The sequence below is a fragment of the Armigeres subalbatus genome, chromosome 1 (genome assembly GCF_024139115.2).
Source record: "Armigeres subalbatus isolate Guangzhou_Male chromosome 1, GZ_Asu_2, whole genome shotgun sequence".
NCBI classification, from domain to species: Eukaryota; Metazoa; Arthropoda; class Insecta; order Diptera; family Culicidae; genus Armigeres; species Armigeres subalbatus.
Window position 1 is genome coordinate 243,662,835 of NC_085139.1, and position 17,618 is coordinate 243,680,452.

Genomic DNA, 17,618 nt, shown 5'->3' on the forward strand with positions numbered 1-17,618 from the left:
TTTTAAGGCAGTAAGAAACAATTTTTTTACTGGGCGGACTCACTTGTTGAAATTTTTGAAATGCAGATCCCAAACGATGAAATAATAAAACCTTGCTCGGATGTGCGACATTAGGCATTTCCAACGGGTGTTGTTGGTAAATCTCTATACCATTTTGTTTCTGACACATTTTATGTTTATCGTCTGTTATGCCTAAAAGGGTATTATCACCTCCGTTGTTGTTCGAAGAAATTCAAGGCACGATCAGGATAAAAACATAGCCTACTTACAGTTGACGCACATGTCTTTCGACAAAATTTGACACAGGAACTCCGCCGCAGTCATCTTAGTGACAATACTGACAGTTCGGTTTTTCTTTCGCTTCTTCACTTTGAACCAGTAGTCACTGCACCGATGAAGGAAGACACGACCGACGACGATGATGAACCATGTGATGAGAGTTCGTTCGGAACTTGATGAATGAGTACCGCTTATGAAACTATGAGAGTGATTAACCGCTTCGCAGGCACAAACGAAATGACTCTTAAAACTAGAGGAATAAATACAAAAAACGTGTGGTGTTTGTTTTGAACATTTTCGTACGCTTGTTCCAGTGTTTTTATGTATACAAAAACAGTGCTAACAGCTCTTGGTATGTTTTGTCTATACTTGTGTGAGAGTATTTTCTCGCAGCGTTCCGCTTTGTTTCGAATCTAATCGAAATAATATTAAATATGACTACATCCTATTTAACTATGTACATATTCTTTTGTTTTCGTCTTCCATTGATCGACTCGTTTATGTGTTTGTTTTGCTCAGGATAGTTATAGCAGGGTGATAGCAACACCCGACAGAGGAAGGGTGCTTTAATAAATGTTATTTACACTAAATCGTTCAACTGTCCGAAGGGAACAGTATCATCTAGAGAAGTTATGTCCTCTGGCAGTGTTGGAGTCAGAAAAAAACAAGAACCCTAAACCTAATCAGAACTATCTACGGGTTTCAAGAGGATTTCTAACCTAACCTATACACTTTTATTGATTTTAAACCTGTTCACGCTGTAACTCTTTGGCACAGCACACTTTGTATTTGTTTTGCACTCGCTTCACTATTGGTTCTCCGCTGTGTGTTTGTGCAAGTGCAAGCTAGCTGTTGTGACAGGTCGGAGGCCGTTTCAAGACGCCATCTTGTGTTTTGTGTTTTTTTGTTTACTTAAAGACTAGCGTTGTTTTGCTAAAACCTAACTTGTTCCTAGTGTGAATGTTCGTTTACGTAAACAATACAGCTGAAAGGGTTGTTGATTAAAATACAAAATGGTGCAGATATAAGAATCAAACAACAACACTTCGCCGTGCAGGGGTGCATCAAAGAGTATTTTTGTGATTAATAAATGAGGTTAACCTATTCGCAACCACTCACACTGATTTATGTTAGAGAAAAGATTCACAGGGTGCCACAACAACAACATTGACAATATCATGAACAGAGCAGTCAATCACACTGGTAGTGGTGAATTCGGTGATCCTGTTTGCTGATATATGCCTGTTGCTGAACACACAATCTTATGTACTAGGGAGGAAAGGAAAAGAGTATTAAACAAACACGGGGAGCCGAAGGTTCCCTTTGAGGTTAGAATAAATACGTTCACACTCATACACACATATACAAATAAACACTCTCGTTACCATGGTAATATCATCGGACGAGTAGGTATTCCAGTCGTGGGAGGAAGGGGAGAGGACACATACAACAAGCAGATTAGAGCAACGGGAAAGGGTCACGTGTTCACCGAATTAATCAGGGGTTAGAAGAAACAACAATAAATTAGTTAAAATCTATGGCATCTCGTTGTTTCAGAGGATTAGAAATATGTTTATAAAATACGATGGCAACCGTGCACCATACGTGCGACAAGGTTGCCAACAGAACCGAAATGCATTCGCGTATAATACGGGTCCAGTACTCTATCTCGCTCTTTCTCCCAGCATGCAACATTCAAGATACGAGTGTGAGAAGAGTTGTGTCTGTTTGCCGGATTTTGTCGATCGGGGTGGAGGGAAGTTAGGGGTTTAACTGACCTCCCCGGCTCGCCGATAGAAGTACGACGGTATGCTGCGCACTTCGAGGCGTTCGTCGCTCTCGCTGTCGTTGGTGCTGCGATCGCCGAGAATCTCCCGATCCAGGCTGGCGGCCTCCAGGGCGACCGGATCCGGATCGCTGGTCAGTGCCCGCGTCAGCTCGTCATTGTCCAGCTCCGGCCGGTAGACGGGCGAATACTGGCGCTCCTGCCGTTGTTCTCCCGAGACGGATTTCGTAATGAAGTCCGGATTGTAGAGCGATGACAGCGGCACGCTGTACTTATCGTTCTTGCTTTCGATCTTGAGCTCGCTTACGAGATCCGGCGTGAACACCGGCAGCACGTACTTGATGTTGAAGTCCACCTTAGTTACCGGTGCTTCCGTCGTGGTGGTAGTGGTAGTCGTCGTTGTCGTTCTACTGGGGGTTGTTCTCGGAGCTGCCGTCGTCGTTGTGAACTTTGGTTTTAGGGTAGTGGCTTTGGAAGCGGCTGCCTTCGGCAGGGGTACCACCTGAATATCCTTGGACTTTCGGAAGGACAAACCATCACCAGAACGGAGTGCTCCCGAGGGAACGTACTTTCTACTAGTGCTTTGTACTTTCTGAGTGGAGGTGCTAGGAAGTGGTTCGGTTACCTGTTCGACTGCAACGGCCGGTTCATCTTCGCTAGAGTTTTCGTTGGTGTAGACAAAGTCCAGTTGGGGTCGATAAACGGTCGTTTTGGGACGCTTCGTGTACTTCCTCTTAGTCTCCACGCTGGGGATAACCAGCGGTCGTACACGCTCCGGCGCAGGAGTCTCCGGAGCCTCCGTTGGGGGCTCTGGTGTAGTTGTGGTCGTTGTTGTCGTTGTAGTGGTGGTTGTGGTAGAGGTTGAAGTCGATGTCGTGGTAGTTGGCGGCACAGTTGTTGGGGCCTCCGTGGTTGTGGTTGGTTCATCTGAGGGTTCAATGAAAGCAAATTCTGCCGGGAGCGTGTACTTGTGAACAATTTGCGTAGAAGATGACACTGGAGCCTCTGTGAGAGGCACAGTTGTTGGTTCTTCGGTAGTCGTGGTCGTCGTCGTTGTCGTCGAAGTGGATGTGGTCGTAGTCGAAGGCTGAACCGGCACCGTCGATGGCAACTCATCAGCATAATAATCCGTTGCTGGTTCCTCATCGTTCACAGTGGTGTCTTCAAAATCTACACTTCGGTCAGTATCTGGCTTTAGCGGAGAAGTAGTTACCTGAGTGTAGCGTTCCGTTTCGGCAATCAGAGGTGTTATCGTAACCAGTTCCTGCGGATCACGCTCCGTTGTCCCGAAGTCCACACTAGAGATACGCTCAATCTCCACTTGTGGTGCGACGGTGGTCAACTCTTCCTCCAGATTCAATTCTGTCGTTTGGAATTCCGTGCGACCGGTTTTTCCCTCTTTATCGGCATCGAACAATCCCTCCAACGGGATTGTAGACGTCTCCACGTTAAAAATGTTATCAGCAAACACTAGCGTTCGACTTTTCTTCTCTTTGTCTTCCTCGATCGCTTCCGCTGATTTATTCTTCGGTTCAACAAGCCGGATAATGATCTTGCGATTGATTTCACCCAGTTTCTGCATGACTGGGATCTCATCCGGATTGCTGGTGTTCTTTGTGTAGATCTCCACCACACGATGGATCTCGACCAGTTTGTCCGTCTTGTTCGACGATGGCAGTTCGATCTCTTGCTCCTCGGTGCGGTAAATTTCCGTCGACGACGGCATCGATTCGCTCTCCTTGTCGATCGAGAACACGTGGTAGAGCGTCGTTGGTCGGACCGTTGTGGTGGATGTTCTACTACGTTCCTGCAATACATTGACATCATCAATATCGATATTATCATTAATGGTGTAAATAGTGTCGGCCGTATTGAGTGTCGTGTAGAGAGTTTCATCGGATGCTGTGTAATATTCGGTGGTGGTTCTGACTGTGTTGATTGTATCTTCGTATGATGTGGTGTTCTCGATTTCATTCTCGTTATCGAGTGTGGATGGTGTGGTAGTTGGCGGCAGTGATGGTACAATTTGCTCGATTGGCAGCACTGACAATATCGCCGGTGTCTGTGGGTCTACACTTGCGTATGTCGTCTCTGGTTGGATTAGATCCGAGCTCTGCTCGGTGGTTGTTAGTACTACTGGCTGGTTACGATTGAACAAGCTTGACAAATTCGTTCTGGTTCTACTACCACCGACCGGTAACGAAACCGTAGTGAAGCTTGGCTTCCGTGTAGGTTTCTTCGGCTGATAACGTCTGGTGGTTGACGCTCCTTGCTGTGAGTCATTAACTCGCTGCGTAACAGCCTTATCATCTCCGGTTGCTCCAGGAGCGGTCGTAGATCGTGCCCTACCAAACACTGGCCGTCCGCGTGTTGTCAGCTTTGGCTTAGCCGTGGTTGCACTGCCAGCAGCGGGAGCACTCGCGCTCGTTACGTTACTCGGCTTGTACCCTGCAACATTTCCAAAAATCCTCCTGGCCCTTGTCGTAATTGCTCTGACTGTCGTCGATGAAACCTCATCCTTATTATGGAAAATGAACCTCGTATTGTTTCTTGGCGCTTGCACTCGACTTCCTGAACCTACGATTCTTGGTCCGGGTCTTCTAAAGCCAACAGCCTCAGCCGATCCTCGTTCTTTTGATCGTCCACCCTCATCTTCCAAGTTATTGTTCCCACTTCCCAGTTGTCCAAACAGCTTCTTACCTTGTCGTTGCACTTCGTTCTCGCTATCCTCAACCTCTCCACTGTATCGTCCCGTCACTCCATCCCGCTCTTCCGATGAGGAAGGTCGCTTTATCTCGCTGTAACCTCTGGTGCTCGGCCCGTACCGTTCGGCGCTGGACTCTTCTTCCAACGTAGTTTTCTCATCGCCTCCAAACTCCGCATACGCTTCGGTAGTAGTGGTTGTGGTTCGAGCAAACAGATTCGGCCTTCGCGGCAGTAATGCTGATGACGGACGGCTTCCTCGGCTCGGACTTGGCTTCGCTACCGGTGGCGCCACCGAAGCTTTGTCGAACGAATCCTCAAACGATTGGGGTCGTGGTGTTCGACTCACGTTGAACGCTGGTCGTCGACGCGTTGGAGTCACTGGCTTGCTGGAGGTCACTTCCGCTTCATCGCCGGCACTGGAGGCGGTGGTCGAGCTGCGACCAGCGAAGTTCAGTGGGTTTCGTCGACGGGTTGGGGAGAACGTTCGCGAAGTTGAGCTTGACACCGGTTGCTCCGGTTGTTCCTCATCGGTTGGGTTATCGGTAGTGGTCGAGGCACGTGCCCGGGCTAGCGAGAACGATGGCCGGTTCTGACGTGACGGAACGAACTTTTTGATGGTGGAAACTTCCGGGGCTTCTGTCGTGGTTGTAGTCGATGCGCCGAATTTCCTGCGTGTGGCACTGAAGGCCTTGTTTGGACTGCGGCTGGGGACTACTTCTGATTCGATTTGTTGATTGTCGCTGAAGCGTTGGGCTGGCCGCTTAGGCAGCTGTCGAGTTGGAGTTGATTCGGTGGATGGTTCAGCTGTTACGACGGTTGACAGCAAGTCGGTGGTTTCTTCCGAGTTGTTCACCTCGCGCGAATCGGGAAGCCGCTGTCGGAGGAAGTTGTCACTTGAGAGCACTTCATTGGTGATGAAGGTGGATTCGATCTCGTTGGATACGTCAGAGATGACGGTGGTGAAGTCAGAGTTTTCAACGGCACTATCCGGGTAGGTGGGCTCGGCTGTGAATGGTTCAGATGTTGTCGTTCTGGTCGCACGCTGAGCCGTGCTGGATGTTGCAGCAGTACTGCTGGGTGTTGTGGAACGGCCGAATGGAAGTCGCTGTCGTCTGGTAAATCCAGCCGGACGTTCTCGGTGGACTAGTTCTTCAGGTTTTTCAGACGTACTAGCCGCAGTCGTGAGCTTTCGACGACCCAATCGACGTCTACCAACTGTGGTGGAGATACCAGGAGTTCTCTCAGTTATTTCCGTGTTTTCGGTATCGGGAGATGTTTCGGAAGAAGTTTCGGACGTTGCAGGTGTTGAAGTTGCGCTTGCCGGTGTTGGTCTTTGTCGTCGAATGAAGGCTGATGGTCTGCGCGATGGCTTATCGGCTGCTTCGTTCGCAAGGGCATTTGTACTCGGAGTTGTGAAGGACTTTCTCGGCGGGAACTTGGATCTCAAAGTGGAAGCTTCATTAACAGATTCCGATGAGGTAGCAAGCGTTGAAGTTCGGAATCGACTCGGGCGTGTCGGTCGTAGTTTTCCAGGGATGAATGTCTTGTTGGTATTTACTTCTGACAAAACAACCTTCAGCGTGGTTTCCGGTGATTCCGTTGTCTGTGTTGTCGTTGAAGTTCGTCCACGGAGGTTGCCGAAGAACTTGCGTTGTCCAGGAGTTGTAGTTTCCACTTCGGCAGTGTTGACGCTGTACACCGTTGTGTAGTCGTTCGGTCGTTCGGTGTCGCTTGCCGTACTGTCAACCGCTGGGGAAGAACGATCCGTAGATGACACGGCAGCAGGCTCGGTGGCCATTTCATTGATATCTTCGGCAAGACGGTTATCAATGGTATCTTGAGAACGAGGCTTCTCTGTAGACCGTTCGCGAATCACATTCACATTCGTAATCGGCGAATCATCGACAGTACCTTTGACTACTTTAGGTTCGCTATCCTGAATCCGTCGACCATTCAGTTCATTTCGATTGCTGAATCCGTACTGCAAGGCCGTTCCCAGAGTTAGCAGAATACGTTCCTGAGTTTTGAACAGATCTTCATCAATCCCGGCGTGCGATTTGAGTTGCAAGTTGATAACTGGCGAGTCCGTTTCGATTTCCGGTTCGACCGTGGTGGTCGTGGTCGGTTCGGTACTCAATCTACCGCTGTATTGATTGAAATTCAACCTCCTGAGCGAAGCCCTGGCAGTTGATTGCTCAACTGGCTGCTCCTCGGTGGTTAGTCGTTCGGTAGTAGTACTGGGCGCTTCTTCCGGTGCACGGCTAGAAGGCCGATTCAAAGAGAAACGATTACGGGCAAAAGAATCCGACGGCTGTTGCCGGCGGCGGGTTGGTTCACTGGCAACAGCAGCCGATTCAGTCGAAGTGGAACTTGATTCAGTAGAAGATCCGAACCGTACGCGGCCCCGGAAGCCTCGGGTACGGGTCGGGCGTGGACTCGGTTCGCTGACCAGGGAATCGCTAGCACTACCTACCTCGTTGCTGCTAGGATTCGCTGCGACAGTTGTCGAAGCGGCAACACTAGTTCTACGTCTACCTGAAAGATCAAATCTCGGGCTATTGGCATAACTCACCTTAACCGAACGGAGCGTAGTGAACTCTTCGGGAGCTGAAGTTGTCGTAGTTGCAGTGGTCGAAGGGCGGCGCGTTGGCCGCGTACGCCGAACTGCCCCTCCGAACGGACGCGGGGCAGCCTGCGTTTGGGTTAATTCGAACTCTTGTTTATTAGTGACAACTTCTAGGGGACTAGAGGTGGTGGTGGTGGTGGTTGTGGTGGTTTTCCTAGTTCTTGATGGGAATTTATAAATCGAGTTAGACTGTTCTTCGTTAGTACCGACCAATTTCTCGCTAGTGGAGCTAACGGTTGCTGTTGCTGTGGGGCTAACGGTGGTGGTTGGAACCTCATTACCATAGGTCGTCGCTGCAGGCTGCGAAGTCGTCTGCAACCTAAGCTGATCCTCCCCTTCCTGAATCCTAGGATTAACGCTATCACCACTAGTACCAACACTACTACTAAAATCACTCGTATCTAACTCACTAACACTACTACCAGTAACAATCTCACCTAGGTTTAGTAAAGTGGTTACCTCGTAGGTCGGTTCGTTCTTGCTATAATCTACGGTCACCGCGTCGTCCGTCGTCAGGCTGTCCGAGTCTGCCGTTCTACTTAAATCTAGATCGGAAACGGTTTCAACTGGACTGTCCCGCTCGGGAGGATCCGTCTGTAAGTCTGTGTTGAAGTATTGTACATTGTTTTCGTTTGCTGTTGTAGTGGTGGTGGTTGTTGGAATGGGCTGCGTAAGATCCGTAGCACTAGGGCCGCCAGTCTGTGGCGTAGCCTCGGTCGTACCGCTACGGTCTACGCTGGCATACTGTCGTGTACTGTACGTGATAAACTGTTCTGGTGCATCGGTAGTAGACGATGTAGTGTAAATGGTTTCGTAATCGGTTGATGGTACCAATAGAGACGAATCAGTGCCTACATCATCTTTGTCGCCTTCCTGCAGACGGTTGTACTGCCCGGTAGCTCGACGACGTTCGATCGTGTTGTACCTAAAATGCGGAAGCATAACCAAAATTACTCTGCTGCATTCTTGCACTTAATCATCGACTCACCGGCTCGGCACTCGTTCCACTTCATCCGCAGGTTCCTCCGTCGTGGTTTGGCGAAAACGATTGCGATTCACACTACTGTACTGCTGCTGCTGTGGGACCGGTGCAGCCACATTCTCATCTTCCTCTTCTTCTTCGACCTCGGCGTCGGCCGCCGTTGTCGGTCGCTGTCTCCGGATGCTAACATACTTCGGGCTGGACGTCGGTCTCTTGGTGGCGAAAGTGGACGGCTGGTTTTCCTCCTCCTCGAACGGTTCTTCGTCGTATCGATCATCCACATCCTCTTCCACGCTAGCCTTGGTTGGCCGTGCTCGGTTCAGGGTCACATACTTGGGCCGCTCCTTGAATACTCCTTCGAACTCTGGCAGCTTCTCGATTCCATCGTTCTGCGGAGCTCCCCGGCTGTTCGAATTCCTCACAACCGACGAGTATTTATTTTCCGTCGAACCACTCTTGTCCGTTTGCGTAAACGTCAACGCTGGTCGGAACTTCTGTAGCCCGTTACCGGCTCTGCTGAGCACTCGTTCGTACAAACTCTTGCTGATCGTAGACTGAGTCGTCGAGATCTGGTCCGTCTTTTCATCCTTCAGCACAATCGAACCGTCTTCCTGGGCTTGCAGTTGACGCTCCAACTCTTCAATGCCACCGACCCTCTTGATCAGCGCGATCAACTCCTTGATCACCTTTGGATCTTCCTCCGGCTGAACTTCGTCATCTTCTTCATCGGAGTACTCGAACTCAATCGGCGGTTCCGTAGTGGTGGTTGTAGTCTGTGCTCGGTTGTAGAAGTTGTTTCGGGTTGTTGCAGCGGTAACACGGTTCCGTGGCGCTGGAGTCGTTGTGGTGGTTGTGGAAGTTGTGGTCGTTGTCGTGGTGGTTGAAGGTGCGGTCTTAGCGCAAACGACGTTGCGAGCATAATCACAGGAATCAGCCAGCTTGTTGAACACCAGTCCGGACGGACATGTGAACTGATGAGCCACTAAACCAAGGCTAGGCGCGTCCAAACACCAGAAATACTTCTTGCAGTCACGTGGATGCGGGAAGAATCCCTCATCGGTACACTTGAAGTCTAAAACGAAAGGAAAATAAATTCAGAATGCTTCTATTGATTGACCTGATCATGCATGGATCAAACCTGCTCCTGGATCTGGAGTAGTCGGTGGCTGTGGAGTGGTCGTACGTCCTCCGATGTACAGCGAACCTTCCGTCGTAGAAGTCGTGGTAGTCGTCGTAGCTCGCGCCACCGGTCGACTATTCTTCCTGCTCTGGGTGCTCTTGAACGACGATTTAATCTCATTATTGTTATCGGTGGTCAAACGGTTCCGGCTCGATGTTCCCGACCGACTACGCGATCTCGATGGCTTCCTCGGACGACTGGGGGCGGCAATGTCATTGACACCGATGCTGAAAACGATAAAAAACAATCTCATTCATTAGTTTCACCTGAAAATCTTCGGCGCTACTCACTCTGTGCTGGCGAGCAGCGTCTCCTTGGCGGCTTCAATGATCGGGTATGGCTTTCCGTGACAAGTTCCGCGGAAGTCGTCGTTATCGATGGACCAGAACATGATACCTCCCAGCCCATTCTCCGCCACGTATTTGGCCTTCTTGCGGGCAATGGCTTCATCGTCGTATCCGACCCACTGGTTACCCTTGTACGCGTACGGTCCCATGGCATTCGGGTTTGGCTGCACTACCGTCCACTCTGGATCATCCCTCACGGCAGTACAAATTTCGTAGTACGCCAGGTAGCCTTTCTCACGGGTGGCGTCGCCCTGTTCTCCAGGTCCATCGGCAGGCGATCCGATCTCAGTAGCGTCCGGGTTGTAGAGCGTGTACGAGCGTCCATAAGTTGGAATTCCCAGCACAAGCTTGTCGCGATCTGCACCAGCGTTCAGGTAGAACTTGATGCTGTAGTCCTGTTGATTTGTGGCGATAATTGGATTAGAATTTTATTACATTTCTCAAAAAGTTTTTCACAGAAGCTTGATAGCTTCTCACAGAAGCTGGAAATCTTCTCACAGAAGCTGGAAAGCTTCTCACAGAAGCTGGAAAGCTTCTCACAGAAGCTGGAAAGCTTCTAACAGAAGCTGGAAGCTTCTCACAGAAGCTGGAAAGCTTCATACAGAAGATGGAAAGCTTCTCACAGAAGCTGGAAAGCTTCTCACAGAAGCTGGAAAGCTTCTCACAGAAGCTGGAAAGCTTCTCACAGAAGCTGGAAAGCTTCTCACAGAAGCTGGAAAGCTTCTCACAGAAGCTGGAAAGCTTCTCACAGAAGCTGGAAAGCTTCTCACAGAAGCTGGAAAGCTTCTCACAGAAGCTGGAAGGTTCTCACAGAAGCTGAAAAGCTTCTCACAGAAGATGGAAGCTTCTCACAGAAGCTGGAAGCTTCTCACAGAAGCTGGAAGCTTCTCACAGAAGCTGGAAGCTTCTCACAGAAGCTGGAAGCTTCTCACAGAAGCTGGAAAGCTTCTCACAGAAGCTGGAAGCTTCTCACAGAAGCTGGAAGCTTCTCACAGAAGCTAGGAAAGCTTCTCACAGAAGCTAGGAAAGCTTCTCACAGAAGCTAGGAAAGCTTCTCACAGAAGCTAGGAAAGCTTCTCACAGAAGCTAGGAAAGCTTCTCACAGAAGCTAGGAAAGCTTCTCACAGAAGCTAGGAAAGCTTCTCACAGAAGCTAGGAAAGCTTCTCACAGAAGCTAGGAAAGCTTCTCACAGAAGCTGCAAATCTTCTCACAGAAGCTGGAAAGCTTCTCACAGAAGCTGGAAGCTTCTCACAGAAGCTGGAAAGCTTCATACAGAAGCTAGGCTTCTCACAGAAGCTGAAGCTTCTCACAGAAGCTGGAAGCTTCTCACAGAAGCTGGAAAGCTTCTCACAGAGCTGGAAGCTTCTCACAGAAGCTGGAAGCTTCTCACAGAGCTGGAAAGCTTCTCACAGAAGCTGGAAGCTTCTCACAGAAGCTGGAAGCTTCTCACAGAAGCTGGAAAGCTTCTCACAGAAGCTGGAAAGCTTCTCACAGAAGCTGGGCTTCTCACAGAGCTGGAGCTTCTCTGGAAGCTGGAGCTTCTCACAGAAGCTGAGCTTCTCACAGAAGCTGGAAGCTTCTCACAGAAGCTAGGAAGCTGGAAGCTTCTCACAGAAGCTGGTGCTTCTCACAGAAGCTGGAAGCTTCTCAAAGCTGGTAAAGCTTCTCACAGAAGCTAGTGAAACTTCTCACAGAAGCTAGTAGCTTCTCACAGAAGCTGAGAGGCTTCTCACAGAAGCTGGAAGCTTCTCACAGAAGCTGGAGCTTCTCACAGAAGCTGGAAGCTTCTCACAGAAGCTGGAAGCTTCACAGAAGCTGGAGCTTCTCACAGAAGCTGGAAGCTTCTCACAGAAGCTGGAAAGCTTCTCACAGAAGCTGGAAAGCTTCTCACAGAAGCTGGAGCTTCTCACAGAAGCTGGAAAGCTTCTCACAGAAGCTGGAAGCTTCTCACAGAAGCTGGAAGCTTCTCACAGAGCTGGAAGCTTCTCACAGAAGCTGGAAGCTTCTCACAGAGCTGGAAGCTTCTCACAGAGCTGGAGGCTTCTCACAGAAGCTGGAAAGCTTCTCACAGAAGCTGGAAGCTTCTCACAGAAGCTGGGCTTCTCACAGAGCTGGAAGCTTCTCACAGAAGCTGGTGCTTCTCACAGAAGCTGGAGAAGCTTCTGCAGAAGCTGGGCTTCTCACAGAAGCTGGAAGCTTCTGCAGAAGCTGGAAGCTTCTCACAGAAGCTGGAAGCTTCTCACAGAAGCTGGAAGCTTCTCACAGAAGCTGGAAGCTTCTCACAGGAAGCTGTGAAGCTTCTCACAGAAGCTGGTGCTTCTCACAGAAGCTGGAAAGCTTCTCACAGAAGCTAGTGAAGCTTCTCACAGAAGCTGTGCTTCTCACAGAAGCTAGTAGCTTCTCACAGAGCTAGTGAAGCTTCTCACAGAAGCTAGTAAGCTTCTCACAGAAGCTGGTGAAGCTTCTCACAGAAGCTAGTGGCTTCTCACAGAAACTGGTAAGCTTCTCACAGAAGCTAGTGGCTTCTCACAGAAACTAGTAGCTTCTCACAGAGCTAGTAAGCTTCTCACAGGAAGCTAGTAAGCTTCTCACAGAAACTAGTAAGCTTCTCACAGAAGCTAGTAAGCTTCTCACAGAAGCTAGTGGCTTCTCACAGAAGCTGGTAAGCTTCTGACAGACGCTGGTAAGCTTCTCCCAGCAGCTGGTAAGCTTCTCACAGAAGCTGGAAAGCTTCTCACAGAAGCTGGTAAGCTTCTCACAGAAGCTGGTAAGCTTCTCACAGAAGCTGGTAAGCTTCTCACAGAAGCTGGTAAGCTTCTCACAGAAGCTGGAAAGCTTCTCACAGAAGCTGGTAAGCTTCTCACAGAAGCTGGTAAGCTTCTCACAGAAGCTGGAAGCTTCTCAGAAGCTGGAAAGCTTCTCACAGAAGCTGGAAGCTTCTCACAGAAGCTGGAAGCTTCTCACAGAAGCTGGAAGCTTCTCACAGAAGCTGGAAGCTTCTCACAGAGCTGGAAGCTTCTCACAGAAGCTGGAAGCTTCTCACAGAGCTGGAAGCTTCTCACAGAAGCTGGAAGCTTCTCACAGAGCTGGGCTTCTCACAGAGCTGGAAGCTTCTCACAGAGCTGGAAGCTTCTCACAGAAGCTGGAAGCTTCTCACAGAGCTGGAAGCTTCTCACAGAAGCTGGAAGCTTCACAGAGCTGGAAGCTTCTCACAGAGCTGGAAAGCTTCTCACAGAAGCTGGAAGCTTCTCACAGAAGCTGGAAAGCTTCTCACAGAAGCTGGAAGCTTCTCACAGAAGCTTCTCACAGAAGCTGGAAGCTTCTCACAGCTGGAAGCTTCTCACAGAGCTGGAAAGCTTCTCACAGAAACTGGAAAGCTTCTCACAGAAGCTGGAAGCTTCTCACAGAAGCTGGAAGCTTCTCACAGAAGCTGGAAGCTTCTGCAGAAGCTGGAAGCTTCTCACAGAAGCTGGAAGCTTCTCACAGAAGCTGGAAGCTAGGCTTCTCACAGAAGCTGGAGCTTCTCACAGAAGCTGGAAAGCTTCTCACAGAAGCTGGAAGCTTCTCACAGAAGCTGGAAGCTTCTCACAGAGCTGGAAGCTTCTCACAGAAGCTGGAAAGCTTCTCACAGAAGCTGGAAACTTCTCACAGAAGCTGAGCTTCTCACAGAAGCTGGAGCTTCTCACAGAAGCTGGAAAGCTTCTCACAGAAGCTGGAAAGCTTCTAACAGAAGCTGTAAAGCTTCTCACAGAAGCTGGAAAGCTTCTCACAGAAGCTGGAAAGCTTCTCACAGAAGCTGGAAAGCTTCTCACAGAAGCTGGAAAGCTTCTCACAGAAGCTGGAAAGCTTCTCACAGAAGCTGGAAAGCTTCTTACATGAGCTAGGAAAGCTCTTACATGAGCTAGGAAAGCTTTTTCCAGAAGCTAGGAAAGCTTCTTCCAGAAGCTAGGAAAGCTTCTTCCAGAAGCTAGGAAAGCTTCTTCCAGAAGCTAGGAAAACTTCTTCAGGAGCTAGGAAAGCTTCTTCCAGAAGCTAGGAAGGAATTCTACTTCCAGAAGCTGGGAAAGATTCTTCCAGAAGCTGGGAAAGCTTTTTTCAGAAGCTGGAAAAGTTTCATCAAGAAGCTGGGATAGTTTCTTCCAGATGCTGAGAAAGCTTTCTCCAGAAGCTGAGAAAGCTTCTTCAAGAAGCTGAGAAAGCTTCTTCCAGAAGCTAGGAAAGCTGCTTCTAGAAGTTTGAAAGGCTTCTTAAAGAAGCTCGTCATGCTTCTGCTACAAGTTCGAAAAGTATGTTTGGAAAAATTGGGAAAGTTTCATCCAGACTCTCGAAAAGTCTATTTTAGAAACTCGGATAGCTTCTTCTATATGCTTGGAAAGCTTCTATCAGAAGCAACGAAAGCTTCTTCTAGAAGCTAGGAGCTAGGAAAGCTTCTTCCAGAAGCTAGGAGCTAGGAAAGCTTCTTCCAGAAGCTAGGAAAGTTTCTTCCGGAAGCTGGAAAAGCTTCTTCCAGAAGCTGGGTAAACTTCTTCCAGAAGCCAGGAAAGCTTCTTCCAGAAGCCAGGAAAGCTTCTTCCAGAAGCCAGGAAAGCTTCTTCCAGAAGCCAGGAAAGCTTCTTCCAGAAGCTAGGAAAGCTTCTTCCAGAAGCTGGGAAAGCTTCTTCCAGAAGCTGGGAAAGCTTCTTCCAGAAGCTGGGAAAGCTTTTTCCAGAAGCTGGGAAAGCTTCTTCCACATGCTGGGAAAGCTTCTTCCAGAAGCTGGGAAAGCTTCTTCCAGAAGCTGGGAAAGCTTCTTCCAGAAGCTGGGAAAGCTTCTTCCAGAAGCTGGGAAAGCTTCTTCCAGAAGCTGGGAAAGCTTCTTCCAGAAGCTGGGAAATCTTCTTCCAGAAGCTGGGAAATCTTCTTCCAGAAGCTGGAAAAGCTTGTTCCAGAAGCTGGAAAAGCTTCTTCCAGAAGCTGGAAAAGCTTCTTACAGAAGCTGGAAAAGCTTCTTACAGAAGCTGGAAAAGCTTCTTACAGAAGCTGGAAAAGCTTCTTCCAGAAGCTGGGAAAATTTATTCCAGAAGCTGTAAAAGCTTCTTCCAGAAGCTGGGAAAGCTTCTTCCAGAAGCTGGGAAAGCTTCTTACAGAAGCTGGGAAAGCTTCTTACAGAAGCTGGGAAAGCTTTTTCCAGAAGCTGGGAAAGCTTTTTCCAGGAGCTGGGAAAGCTTCTTCCAGAAGCTGGGAAAGCTTTTTCCAGAAGCTGGGAAAGCTTTTTCTAGAAGCTGGGAAACCTTTTTCCTCAATCTGGGAAAGCTTTTTCCTCAATCTGGGAAAGCTTCTTCCTCAAGCTGGGAAAGCTTCTTCAAGAAGCTGGGAAAGCTTCTTCCAGAAGCTGGGAAAGTTTCTTCCAAAAGCTGGGAAAGCTTCTTCCAGCAGCTAGGAAAGCTTCTTCCAGAAGCTGGGAAAGCTTCTTCCAGAAGCTGGGAAAGCTTCTTCCAGAAGCTGGGAAAGCTTCTTCCAGAAGCTGGGAAAGCTTCTTCCAGAAGCTGGGAAAGCTTCTTCCAGAAGCTGGGAAAGCTTCTTCCAGAAGCTGGGAAAGCTTCTTCCAGAAGCTGGGAAAGCTTCTTCCAGAAGCTGGGAAAGCTTTTTCCAGAAGCTGGGAAAGTTTCTTCCAGAAGCTGGGAAAGCTTCTTCTAGAAGCTGTAAAAGCTTCTTCCAAAAGCTGGGAAAGTTTCCAGAAGCTGGAAAAGCTTCTTCCAAAAGCTGAGAAAGCTTCTTCCAGAAGCTGGGAAAGCTTCTTCCAGAAGCTGGGAAAGCTTCTTCCAGGAGCTGGGAAAGCTTTTTCCAGAAAGCTTTTTTCCATCTGGGAAAGCTTGGGAGCTTATCTCAGTAGTTAGGAAAGCTTTTTCCAGAAGCTTTTGGCTTTTATCATAAAGCTACCAGAAGATCGAAAAGTTTGCTCAAAAACTTGTAAAGTTTTACTTAAAAGCTTTAAAGGTTTATGAGGTGAACCGGTCAAGGGCCGAAAACCTCATTAATAAAGACAATAAAAAAAAGCTTTAAAGGTTCTCCCAAAAGTTTTTAAATTTTCTTCCTGAAACATTGAAAGTCCAGGAGGGAGAAGTTTTCAAGAATTTAAGAAAAACTTCTAATCTTGTGGGAGAAGTTTTTTAAGCTTCCAGGGGATGCGATATAGGTGCCAGGAGAAGTGTTGGAAGCTTGGAAAACTTCTCCTGATACCTAGGAAAGTTTCTCCTGCTGGTAGCTTGGACAAATTTCCCGTAAGCTTTGAGAGCTTCTTGCTGAAGCATGAAAAGTTGCTCCCAAAGGCTTGGAAAGCTTTTCTAAAATGCCTTTCACACAAGCTTTGGAAGCTTCTTTCATATGCTCAGTAGCTTAGAAAGTTCCTTTTAGGAGCTTGGAATACTTCTTACGAAAGCTCGGAAACATCTTTAAAAAGCTAGAAAATCTTTCAATATAAGTTTGGAATGTTTCTTTTAATACATTGGAAAGCTCTCCCAGAAATTTGGGAAACTTCTAGCTCGATGATTTGATATAGACATGAATTTAATCTTGATAAGAATTGCATTATTCAAGCGCTTCAGAACTCCCACCCAAGGATACTCACAATGTTTAATTCGGAATCGAAGTTGTACTCCGATGGTTCCTCCAGCGAGTACAGCGGCGAGTGGTGGTTGACGGCCGGTTCGTACGCACTGTGGTAATCGTAGGTCAACAGATTGAACCAATCCAGGTACTTGTTCAACTTGGCCACATCGTAGCCCTTCTCAATGTACTCGATACCGGCTGGCACGGCCATCGTCAGCAGCAACCTACGGCAGTCGATAATGGAGAATTATTTTTAGAAGAATTGCACAACAGAAAAAAACTCACCTTGGTCGACCCGTTTTGCTCGATTCCCGCTCGAACTCTTCGCGCAGTTCCTGCACCAGCAGGGCGTAGTGTTCCCGATCCTTCGGTTTCGATCCATCGCGGAACGCCGGGTACTCCCAGTCCAGATCCAGTCCGTCAAAGTGATTCTGTCGTAGGAATTTGATCGAATTCTTCACGAACTGCGACCGGCGCTCGGCATCGGCTACCAGGGGGGAGAACCGCGACGAACCCTCGTTCCAACCGCCGATGGCCAGCATCGTCTTCAGGTTTTTGTTGTACGTCTTCAGTCCGGTGAACTTGGCGAAGCCGCCCTGCTCGATGTCCTGGTACTTGTCGTACGGCTTGAGGGCATTTTCCTTGGTGAAACCGCCGAAGGAGTAGATCAGATGGGTGCACAGGTACGGGTTGATGTTCTGCGGGTTGAATTTGGCCGTTCCGGGTCGGTAGACCGACCAGTTCGTGTAGTAGCATACCACCCGTTGGTTGTTCTCTGCGGCTGAGGCCGGCCTAGCGGCCAGCAGTACCAGTGTCGTCGTTAGCCCGAGAAATAACCATGTTGCCGCTCCTCGTTGAAGCTGGAAGAGGACAGAGGTGGGGGAAAACGGGAGATTAGTATCTTGGTATAGTTTGTGGGTATCGCGTTACGATCGACTTTAATTGCCGGCTCTTTGGATGCGAACGTATTTTCCGAAATCGCGGAAACAGAGCCAGTGCCTTAGTCATTTGAGATGGCATGCAGAAATGTGATCATCGGAGCTTGAATTATGAGATCTGTCTATGTTCGTAGCTGCGGTAAACATGGCGATTGCATTCCTGCTAGTGGCTGTGTGCAGTGAAG

At 48.8% G+C, this 17,618-nt stretch overlaps 1 protein-coding gene across 1 annotated transcript in view; it reads right to left on the reverse strand.

Annotated features, from left to right (window-relative positions):
- Positions 1–558: 558 nt before the first annotated feature.
- The window catches only part of LOC134206233 (mucin-2-like), a 310,180-nt gene continuing 293,120 nt past the window's right edge, over positions 559–17,618 (reverse strand). Inside the window, exons 3-8 of the mRNA XM_062681921.1 lie at positions 16,781–17,355; positions 16,515–16,719; positions 9,850–10,301; positions 9,518–9,786; positions 8,386–9,451; positions 559–8,322 (exon numbers count right to left, since the gene is read on the reverse strand). Coding sequence (XP_062537905.1) covers positions 2,049–8,322; positions 8,386–9,451; positions 9,518–9,786; positions 9,850–10,301; positions 16,515–16,719; positions 16,781–17,355 — 8,841 coding nt within the window. The 3' untranslated portion in view covers positions 559–2,048. The remainder of the gene's footprint in view (positions 8,323–8,385; positions 9,452–9,517; positions 9,787–9,849; positions 10,302–16,514; positions 16,720–16,780; positions 17,356–17,618) is intronic.